At 33.6% G+C, this 12,490-nt stretch overlaps 1 protein-coding gene across 1 annotated transcript; it reads left to right on the top strand.

Annotated features, from left to right (window-relative positions):
- The first annotated feature begins 1,004 nt into the window (after nucleotides 1-1,004).
- LOC143923134 (uncharacterized) lies at nucleotides 1,005-6,335 on the top strand. Its single transcript, XM_077446659.1, has 4 exons — nucleotides 1,005-1,064; nucleotides 1,148-3,747; nucleotides 4,211-5,431; nucleotides 5,513-6,335. The coding sequence occupies exons 1-4, from the start codon at nucleotides 1,046-1,048 to the stop codon at nucleotides 5,813-5,815; spliced, it is 4,143 nt and encodes a 1,380-aa protein (XP_077302785.1). The 5' UTR covers nucleotides 1,005-1,045; the 3' UTR covers nucleotides 5,816-6,335.
- The last annotated feature ends 6,155 nt before the right edge of the window (nucleotides 6,336-12,490 follow it).

Below are 12,490 nucleotides of genomic sequence, written 5' to 3'. Positions count from 1 at the left end.
ATATGTATGTGTACTATGTGAAATTCAGATAAATCTATACATGTATACAAAAATATTTCAAACAACTTTTGATCAATAACACTGAGCAACATCAATAAATTCTTGTGGTTTAATAACAAAAATTCTATTGATAACTGGCTTACGTCGATAAAATGAACGAATCCACAAGAATAGTCGAAATATGATTTTTCTAAGTGGAATTTTATTTAATTTTCATATAAAGACAATTTAATATATTATCCCTATTAATTCAATTCAGATTCGTGTAAATACGAGTAAATAATAGTACGAGTTTTTAGTTGGAAATTTTACCGATTTAAAATTCAGCACACTTCCAATTAACCCTTTTAAACGAAAAATTAGTATGGTCAGAACACTATCCCAATAAACATGTTTCAATAGAAAATACTCAATATATATGTAATAGTATTAACAATGGAATATCCCAAGTGAAAATACGTACTATTGACGTTTGATTTGAACTGGACGACTACTTAGAGAGATTTGAAATCTGAAAAGTACTACAAATGAAATATAAAATACCCGACTATAGATTCCAATATTCATTTTGAACAGGAAATTGACAGATTTTGAGTCATCGACCGAACAACACCAAGATATAGAAAAATCGCGCGATTTAAAAAGCACATATCTCCGAATCTCGAGCCAATCAACATTTGTTATTACAAGATTCGTGTTCACTGGGCATAGATCTATAAGAAAAGTCATATCTCGTCTCTGAACCAAAAAAAAGTCATCATTTGTCGAACAGTGTTATCTGATATTCAGTTGAGCCCACTTTTGATTTATGAGCCCGTTTTTCATCGGCCAATACAATTATTGATTGTGTTTATTTAAATTACAGTTTGAATAAATGCAATAGTTTCTATAAAACGTACATTGCCAAGAACGATAACCTTTCATGTTCACAACAAATATATACCTACATACTCGTATACGTACATATGCATATATAAATTTGTAAAACCTTGATCGATATTACTGTCATCGTGTAGTTTACAACGAGAGCATTCAGAGAGTCAACATGCTCTTTAAAATTTTAGGTCAGTCTTATTTTCTCAACGCATTCTTTTATACTCAAATATAATATTATCATAATTAAAAATATTAAAAAATCTATTTTTAGTGACATTTTTTCCACTGCTGTCTCTATCCAGAGCTTTCGCTGCATATAAACCAGAAGAGTATGAATTGACGTATACGTATTCGTATACGGGAAGAATCGCAACAAGCATCAATGACCCAAGTTTTTCTTCCTATTTTGAAATATCCACCGACTTGCAAGTCAAGCCATTCAATGATGAAATGTGGTTGACTCTTAATAACGTCACTTATAAAGTATATTCAGGATCCTCTGAGACAGACGAAGCTGTAGCAGTGCCCTTGCCCGAAGATTCACAAAGCATTACCCTCCCATTCATCTATCACAGATACAAGGACAATAGCCGACGCGGCATCACTGTGCACAAGGATGATAAACCTTGGTCGAGGAACATTAAGCAAGGTATCGCTAATAATTTATTCTTAGATACGATTGTGTTCAATGTCGATGAACCTACCGAATTACAGCACGAAGGTTACACCTACTACTCATTTCCATCTCCGGATGAGCGCATTGTGGAGAAGTTCATGACCCTTGATTACTACGATCAGATGTTGCAGCCGAAGTTCAAACAATATAAAGAGGCTTACAGCACATTGCCGATGGTCAAAAAGCAAAAATTCATATTCAGTAGAACACCCTATGAATTGCCGTTGGTATCAATGGAGTACACATGCAGTTTCGACTTCCATCCGTTCAACGGTGCAAGTGAGAAGTTTAATGCACTGGTCAGTCAAAGCTTAAATTTAAGTAGCAAAATTTACTCCTCGGATATTGCACCTGTCAACATGAATGATATGGAGTATGTTCAAATTGACTTTGAACCGAAAATGTTCATGTCGGCGACTGGCGAGTACGACTTTACTTCAGGAAGGCAATCCATTGACATGGACGCTGTTGCAATCAGCGTGAAAAACGATTTAGAAAGCTTGTTTAAACACTTGCAAGAAAGTCACATCACTCTTACTAAATCTTATCTAGAGAATAAAAACCACGTCGACTTTTTGATACAACGTCTGAGAAGCTTAGATACGGCGCATCTTAAGGAATTGTATCTGACAATTGTGAATTCAGGCAATCAAGTGATGGTGACATTATTACTACAAGCGATGTCACTGACAGGTACTTCGGATCCTTGCTTTATCATAATTGATCTCATTTCGGAATCGGCACTCTCTGAAGATGCTTCCGTACAACTTTTGGAAAATATGCCAAAGCATATGACACAATACTATCCAAAACTGGTGAAGAGAATGTGGACTTTGATCGAAGAGAAGTCAACACCTGAAGTAGTCAAAAATTCAGCAGTAATTTCGATGTCTTCAATACTCTATTGGTCGAAATGCAAAGATAAAATCATCGAAACTCTTATTGACAGGTTATCAAACGCTAAGGACGATGAAGAGAAAGTTTTGTTTATTCATGTATTGCGAAATATAAGGTGTCAAGAATGTGATCATGCATTGTTGAAAATTGCCAAGAATAAATCGATTATTCCTCATGTAAGAGCAATGGCCATGATGAGTTTAAAAAGTGATGAACATCACAGCTTCCTATGGTTGATTTTATTCAATAAGGCAGAACATTTTGAAGTCAGAGCCATGGCACTGCATTTGTTGACTGATCCTCAATACTCAAAACATTACGATAAAATATTTTGGTACTTGTCATCAGATAAAAATGATGATTTGAAACATCTCTTTTTGACAAAATGTAAAAGCCTCTCCACGACAACTATAAATCGATACGCAGAAACGAGTGCGCGTGCTGAAGCACTCCTTCCAAACATGAAATGGCATTCCAGAAAACTTTTCAAAGGCTCAAACTATCTATTCGACTACTTGGATTCCACATTTGGATTCGGAGCAGCTGCTTTGATTACATACTATGGAGATTTCGTTAAGTATAACTTCACATCGGTTCATATTCAGTTTCTAGAACAATCAACGAGTCCAATTTGGAGCCAAAGCGAATATTACTTCCACATTCGTTGGACTTCCGACGAACCTAGAAAGTTTGAAACGTTCTGGAATTCAGGAAACCATTTTATGGATTGTATCTTCGAACGTATGTCGATAAGAAATGATGATGTCGTTTCATTCACATCGTTTCAAGACAGTGACCATTTCTCATTTGACCGTTGGATGGATGATTTGACTGGAACGAATGTGTTGCGTAGCAATCTAAATCAAGATTTTCACACTAAGATAATAATCCCGACAGATATAGGGGTGCCTTTGATATTCTTCAATGAAAAATCGCAAATAAAGCGAACTCAGGTAAAGTTGGAGGAGCATTTTATGTTCAACTTGAATTATCTTGGAAATGAAGTATACGGTTTTACAACTTACAATCCAATAACAAATACATGGAACGGAATCAGACGCGTTCATACAACAGACGTTTACATCCCCATTGATATAAATACGGATTATAGGAAGCGAGGACTCAGCATCACGATTGATCGAGGAGAAGAGACTTCGGGACTCCAGTCTTATGTATATAACCAAGTATTCTTATGTAGCGGTAACTATGATGACAGTTCTTCGTCCATCATCAAAGCATCTTGTCCCAATTGTGAATTATCCAGCGTTATTACTGAGGGAGATGAATTTATTCAAAATGTGAGTATAAAAGTATAAGATATATTATACTACTAAGTAAGTCGTTTCCCATCAGAGTTTGCCAATTTTTCTGATTTTCATTGAAACGATTCCTGCAAAATTGGCTTTCCCTCCCCATTTCTCTCTTGAGTTATTATGTCATATCTTAAGGTTCGCCGGGTTTCTCTCCATAGATGTCTCTGTAGATGATTATTCTATAAAAAAATCATATTGTTGTATAAAATATTTATTGATCGTATTATATACGATATTTGCATTGCACTTTGCAATGTTTGACCATAGATGTCATGTATAATTTAAAATGATGTAATAATTATGTATTAATATATAATTTGGTGTGTTTCTTGATCCGTATAGTACACCCTTCGCATTTGAGCGATCTGCAATGACGAGTGTACATTGATTACTTATGTGTACATAAGGTGTATAAGTCGGATATCTAATGATCAATTAAACGTTTTAGCACGTCCTATGGGAAAGTGATGGGAAAAATACTGGCTTAGATTACAAATTGGCAATATTCGATTGTGAAGATCACATCACAGCATCTCACTCGAAACAATTGAGGCAAACCATTCAAACCATGCTTAGTAATGATGATAAAAACTTCGAATCCTTACCAGCCGTAAAGCCGATTCTAGCCCTTCACCGTCTCTGGAAATCTATAACATTATCACCGTCAACTGGAATGTGTGGAATGGGCCTAATTATGAAGAAGAGCAAAACAAATCCAGCTACCCGTTTACATATAGACATGGACTTAAAATATACACACGGCAATACCAATGTATCAGACATACATGAATACGATTGGAAGATCGTTTATCATATGAAAAACGAAGATATTATGCTTAAATCTTGGGATGTAGAGTTTTTATATACAAAAAACAAATCGACTGAATATGACCTTAAACTTAATGCCAAATCATCAATGAAAAACGAACCCGACTACAGATTTTGCTTGGACGTCGTAGATAGGTGGGGTCACAATCAAATGACTTCGGATTGGACCGTTGTAATGGGTAATGATGTTGATGGAAATTGTCCCAAAAACGACTCCAGATTGAAGATATCGATGACAGCCGGAATGAACGAAGATTTGAAGAAAATTCAGAATAAAATAGGAACCGTTTTCACCGCGTGTGCAAATAACAAACAGGTAAAACTGAGAGATTGCATCTTAGACGTAACTTCTTACCGTTCTTACAATATCGATATTGAATATGAGAACTTAACCAAAAAAATCATAAAACTGTGGAGCAAAATTTCCAACTTTTTCAAGTTAACATTTATTGATGAGTTGACCCCCATGGAACATGAGGAGGAGTCCGCAAAACCAGGAAATATAAAAATAGCAGTCAACTATCCATATTTGTACAATTCTCTAAACGTTTCTGTAGTAACCCCAACAGAGAGCTACCGCTACGATAATGTTGGATACGAATACTTGAAACGGTTACCATATATTCAACCTTACAGCACTTTTAGCAAGTACAACAATTTCCTTCTGGAGTATTGTGAAGCAGGCAAAGATTACGTGAGAGATATGGAAGAGGGTGATAAATACAAGTTGAATTATGGAGATGATGGCTGGTCGGAACTAATTTACAATTGCAAAGAAGAAGACGTATGTCAATGGAAAATCAAAATGAAAAAGAGCCCCGAGAAAGACTCGAGTGATGTGGTAATTCTAAATTAACATTATCTTTCCAACATTCTATCACTTGAACAAATCGGTTTGCTTAACTTTGTTTATTTTCTACAGATGCTCCATATACAGGTCTATAAAGAAGTAATGGAATTGAACTACGTTGGAAACGATCTCGAAATTCATTTGAACGGAGAAAAAATTTCACTCGCAACTGATGAAATATACCACTATGGAGAATGGATCGACTATATGGTGCTAAGAGATCGTGAAAAGTCAAGAGCCTTAGTTTATTTAAAGGATGCTGAAATCAATTTATATTACGATATCGACATTGTTAAAATGATTATGCCTGTATATAGGATAGTCGGTCAATGTCGAATTAATATTTATGATGAAAATACCGAGATTTTGCAATGAAATCACTTACACTAAAAATAAACGAATAAATTAAAGCTGCCCTAATATTTTCCCGCTAAAGAAAACTTAGAAGTTTTTTCATTGATACATAGTTATGTACCTACTTAGAAACTAGTATCAGGTAAAATGATATAAAAATTAAAAACATTCCATATATTTAACAATTAATTGATAAAAATTAAATGCTTATCAAAGACCTTCGCCTAAGATATGTATATAATTTTATAAAAACGTTATTCTTACTCAGGTACCTACTGACCTCTAGATTTAATTTGATAATACTATTTCTGTGCGTTACAACTTCATAATAACATTTTTATCAGTTATAATATAATAACAATTTTATCTAAACTAAATTCGTATTTTTTTATGTCTGAACTTGAAAATGTTTTTAAATTGATATCTACTACTCTATTACGTGAAAAAATAAAAACAAAGTTACAATATGGCAAATAGCGACATCTAAACTACACTTATTTAAATGCGATGTGCTAAATCTAGATGTCGCTCATTTCCAGTCAATTATGAATTTCAATTTTATATTCAAATAAATAATCATTTTAATATAAAACACACTCAAAGAAATTTTGCGTGGAAATTGAATTTTTCATAAATAACCATATAATTATATAAAACCGTTAATTCAACAAATTAAGTTAAAATTTTAAATTTTTAAATTCTAATTTTTCAAGTAAATTTATAGTAGATTCATTACAAATTTTGTCATATTTTTCTACGCCAATTTGATTCAAATATAGTATCAGATAACTTTGCACGTTATTTAAAATCATTTTATCAACAAATAAATATCATTTTTATTACATTTCAAGGTCTAATTTGTAATATAAATTGGCAACAAATTAAAAGTTCTGAATTTAAATAAACTTTTGGTCAGAATAATTAAATCGAATCTTAGTCAAAATTGTATTATTCAGGGTCTTAATAAACAAAATAGCATATGGTGAGAATGGTCATAAATTATGACTCATAATAATAAGCGGTCAGAATGGTTGTAATAAATGATCAAAATGGTCAAAAATAATAAGCAGTCAATATAAATTCTGACCATATAATATTTATTATGGCCATTTACATATATTATGACTAATGTACATCACAGTAAAATTATATTTCAACTGAAAATTTGATTTCACTGAAATCGTAACCAGTTACATTTTCAGGGTTGGTTTTATTCATTTAAGATTAGATTATTAGGGTTGATAATATTTAAGGGTTAGGATAAGTTAGGTTAAGTAAGAGTTGGCCGTATTTATTTAAGATTGGGTAAAAGTCGGAATTCTCGACAGCGAGGCGAGGCTCGGTCGACCCGCTTCTTCCTGTGATTGGCTTCTCTTTGCGATGCCAATAGTATTGCCGTGCCCTGAATTAACTCGACTTTTACGTGCTGAAATACTCCGACATATACTGCCTGGTTCGCATATAATTTCGGACGGTTGGGCAGCTTACGGAAATATTTCACATATTGCGAATGGAATATAAACGCATTCGTTTGTGGTTCAATAGAAATGCATCTAAATATGAATCAAAACGGGCACGCGTTGCACCACATTGACGCTTCATCTTTCTTTTCACACGCATCCACATATTTTCCACATTTTGCGTATGTGTTTCACTATCATTTGGATCCATGAAATTATCCTGGTGAATCACTTTTACCGGAATTCTAATTTTTCGGCAAAAGAAACAGTGTATCTATTTAATTCCGGTCTCCGTGACGAGACAGAATGTTAAATGACAGAAAACGCAAATATCGGAAGGCAAAGATCGAAAATCGAAAGATCTTAAGTCGAAAGATCAAAAAAAAATGGTGCATGGTGAACGATACATACTCACGTACATACTCACTTAATTTGCGCTAGCAGGATACAACAGGAACAAGAGGAACAGGCTTTTCCTCCCGTATTAATGTGCGCGCGCCGATATTTGCGTTTTCTGTCATTTAACATTCTGTCTCGTCACGTAGACCCATTTAATTCATACATACAAAATTACAAAATATATGCACACATTTTTATCAAAATTCAAATAGTGTAAGTACCCCTCTAGCAAAACCGTTCTACTTTCAATGTAGAGCTTCGTTCTGATTGGTCGGGCTTGCGTAGCGGAGGCGTGGCTTACACAGCATCCAGCATCCGACTGGTCCAGATTGCGGACCAATCACGACCGAGCGTTCGCGCACGAACTATAATCGACACTGCCATGCGTTCTCAATGCTCAATATACAAATAATAATTAAATTCTTACATTGCAGAAAAATATCAATTCAGCTAGGTTTCATTACATATCTACATATATGAAATAGCCTGTAAAAAATGCAATCCATTTTGATTTATAATATTGATCGATCATTTAACAACTCACCCACATTGCTATGGATAAAGTTAGTGTAAGAAGATGATAATGATACAGACATATCTGCATCAAATGTCTCTTTGGTCCTTTTTTTATCCTGTGATGAAGTTCAACGACCGCTTTTGATGATTCCACGTGTAGCGGTCACAATGAAGATAATGTGTCGAGAACATGAAACGTGCACGGATTGTGCGCGAGGATCACGACCGAGAAATCTACGACGTGCTACACACAAACACAGATACGCACAATCGCCATTATTTTTAATTGTAAGTAATTACATAATTCTTGAATTAAAAAAAAATAAAACGTCACTTTGAAAATCATTATTGAAAAAAAGGATCGATTTCAATATGGATTGGAAATTTTAACGTTCTAATTGAATTTTATCTCACAATTAAGTATGATTTATGATTTTAATAGTAAAATACATATGAGCCATTATATTTGAAAGTGGCAGAAGTTCAATTTTCAGTTCCAAAAACGCTATATCTGTTTGAATTAATTCACAAATTGTTATCACTTCTTTTAATTCGGTATTATGTCCAGAATCTCGGAAAAGAAGAATAAACGTATTACAAGCCACCAGTATTTTTAAGTATTGTTAAACGCAAATCATTATATTTCACGTTTTGCGTAATATTTCTCCAATTGAAAAAAAGTGAACTTATGCCACTTTCAAATATAATGGCTCATATATCTATCTATTTTTAAAAAAAGGTTTTTTAATTAAAAAACAACCTACATACGTATATCTTCTTAATGTATGAAATTTTGATTCTAATTGATATTGATTATTATTAAATATTGATTATTATTAGATATTGATTAGCATTAAATATTGATTCTAAAATTTAGCGTTCTATATATTAAGTATCTATGATTTATAATATTAAATAGTTAGAAATATTAAAAAAAAAATTGTAAAAAAAATCTATGTTCCTACAAAGATATCTCTTTATGTATGAAATTTGAACGCTTTCATATACTTTTATTATGTGTTGTTAATGAACATTTTCCCCCTCATACCTACTCGTAAGTTTAGTGATTAGCCTTGAACAGACATTATTAAGTCCGACTTCTCATAAACCGGTTTTTTTTTTAATGAAACAAGGATGCATTTGCAAGTCTGGCTAAATCATATGGCAGACTAAGATACCTATGTATTAGTATAGTGAAGTCTACCGAGATCACACTCAAAATTGTGCTCTTTGTGTATATCTTTGTGTTTTTTTACGTTTTCAAAAATAAAAACAAGAATATTAGCATATACAAGTATGACAATTCAATCGAATGGATTCTTTTTATATATTCAATGAGCGAAAAAGGATTTTAAACAACGAATGCATAAAAACATCACGCCCGTTTGACACGAGTCACGAGGCGCATAATTCAAACATACATAGATATCAATGCACACGTGCAAAGTGCACTTGCCCCGAGCAATGCTTTGTAATAACGTATTTCGAATTATAATGTTTTTATTTTTAACTCGGGTAATAAGTTATTATAATAACAACTAAGTACAGATGCAAAAGACGACAAGAAACGTCATACCTAATTTATATACACTATATTTAGTATTAAATATCAAACTTTTTCAACGTTGTCTTATGTATATGTTATGCATTTTACTTAATTTATTTATTCGAGAGTCGAGAGGCAACTCTCACCGTCATTCGAATTCAATGCGACGAAGAGGAAATATCGAGAAATTCTTCTCGGACGTGCTCCAAAAGTGGAGACTGGCCAGAGATGTGCAACGACAACGAGCGCATACGAATGAGCATAAAATGCGAGAAAACGCACGCGCGCCGCCACTGGCGATTGACCCTTCAATTATAAATGCTTACACACAATACAAGAAGACAAATACACGTATCAAACTCATCCGCAAACAAACATATCGATACTTCTTTACACAAGAGACTGTCAGGAGTCAATCTAGTAGTGAAAATTCTCAATTTGCAATTTGAGTTTTGCGTTTTATGGAATCATCGCATCCCGAGAGAACGTCAAAGAATTCAACGACAAAATTTTACACTTTACGATCCATTGTTCTCTCGTCGTTCGCTCAGACATCAAAAGACGATGACATGACTCTTCAGTGACACGCTACTTATTGAGGATTTATTTTCATTTAAAAGTCGCATTGTCAGGTAAGTATGTACATAAGGTGATGATTGTACTAAGTATATTTAATATACATATATACATATGTGTTCTGGTATGTTGGATATGGATTGAAGAACTACACACAGATACATTTTCAATAAACCATTTACTTAATACGAACGTGCTTTGAACGCAAGTCGACGATGCTCTTAAGTGGAATAGATAACTAATAGATATCTTGCACAATCGATTGATGGCAGGATGTGTGTTTGTGTGTGCCTGTATGTGTTTTAGCACAACGTCCAAAAAGAAAGTAACCCCAACGGGATTCGAATGCCATCGGCTCTAGATGGTGCTGGCGGTCTCCTCCTATGGTCCAAGTGACTGAGAGCCATCGCGCATGCTAATACAATGAGCCGATATCCCAGGGATGCATTCGATATGGTCGAATTAATTAAGGAACCAGAACGGAAAAACTGCGATTCATGAAGGTTCAAAATCAATTTAATCATCATATATATTTAGAGAGTTATTAAAAAACAGAACAGTGTCTCACATATTTTAACTGGAATAGCTGGTCATAATTGAGAGTAATATATCAGAATGCCAAATGTTAAGTATATCTATGCATAAATAAGGAAATGCAAGGCAAATAAAGGAAGATCAACAATAAACCATTTGAAAACTTTTGAATAAATTTACATTGTTTGATGAATAAAATTTTGTGGGAAATACAGGACGTCATTTCAGCTCTTACCGAGAAGAGAATGGGGACAAAATTTGGAAAACAAAATACGATACAAATATGATAGGTCAAATGTCATAGTAGATGTTGAGTCGATAGCTTGTTTCGTAGTTCAACTAATCAATGATTACGTACAATAAATATCAAACGTTTGGAGACTTTCACTAGGTATTGAAAGTTTAAAGAAACGTTGGCTAAATTTTAAAACCCTAATGTTTGAATTTCTGTGCAAATTCCCTCTTAGAGCTCCTCAATAACACCATGCACAGATATATGTATGTACCAGCTTTTTTATATATTCTCACTGGACAATTGCCCCTATCACCGCGACCCTCCCCGTTGGATCCATAATTGACTTTTAGCAACTTATAATTGATTTGATTGCAATTTATAGTATTTCATCAAATAACATGTATGTTCCTGGCCTGGCCAAATATAAGGGAGAGAAAATTCCCCCCCCCCCTCCCCTGGGAATCTGTGAAAGTGTATGTAAAATATCTGGGGAAGTATCCCAGAATTTTACAAACATTTCACACAGTGGAACATATAGCTACATGGCTGCATGTGTAATGTATGTAGATCATTGAACGTCGAAAAATGATTGCATATATGAAATCACGAAACTCTAGAAACATGCACCAATTTAAAACGACTCATATAAATCGCACAAAATATGCAGACAAGAATAAAATAGTACTGAAGAAGATTCAAACTACCGGTCGGTTAATCGGAATTCAAATTAATCTCTCTGAAGTTTTCATCATTAAAGTTATTTTCAGTATTAATTGTTAAAGTTTACCTATTTAACTAAAATAAACAGTAAAAATGTTCTGTTACAAAATGCCATAAAGTCTTTGTTTTATTTTGTGAATTACTAAGCCGATAAACGAATTTCGAACTTTTTTGTATTTGTATAGTACCTAGACCTTTTCTCGATTCCACCATGATTTTAATCAATTATTAAAATTGAACTATAAGAAACTGCAAAAAATTTTTTGTCACAAATTGCCGCAAAGTCTTCATTTAATACATTAAACTTGTATCTTTATTTTGTCAATTGCTGCAACGATAAACCAATTTTGACATATTTTGATCATCATTGAAACGTAGCTTTTCTGACATGTTTTCCCAGTGAATGCGAATATTATAATCTAATATATAATTTCAAAAGAGACTTTGTAACTATGTATGTATGTATGGTTTGTTGGGAATATCGAAAACAAACCAAAGTTTCTATGACGACGATTCCAATAAATTTAATAAAGAACAAATTAATGTTTACTATTAGATTATTTTGCCATATTATATTACACATACCGAGCGAAGCCTGGTATTTGTAATATAACAAATACCGAGCGAAGTCTGTCTATGCAAAATGCAATGCAAACTCAACTCTGTGCGGAAGTAAACTACCACTTCCAGCTTGCGGATTTGTATTAAAA

The sequence above is a fragment of the Arctopsyche grandis genome, chromosome 3, assembly GCF_051622035.1.
Source record: "Arctopsyche grandis isolate Sample6627 chromosome 3, ASM5162203v2, whole genome shotgun sequence".
In the NCBI taxonomy this organism is placed as follows: domain Eukaryota; kingdom Metazoa; phylum Arthropoda; class Insecta; order Trichoptera; family Hydropsychidae; genus Arctopsyche; species Arctopsyche grandis.
This window is presented reverse-complemented; position numbering and strand designations above follow the sequence as displayed.

Coding starts and splice junctions, on each gene's coding strand:
- LOC143923134 (XM_077446659.1), top strand. Junction 3,748..4,210: donor GAGATGAATTTATTCAAAAT/GTGAGTATAAAA, acceptor TAAACGTTTTAG/CACGTCCTATGGGAAAGTGA. Junction 5,432..5,512: donor AGAAAGACTCGAGTGATGTG/GTAATTCTAAAT, acceptor TATTTTCTACAG/ATGCTCCATATACAGGTCTA.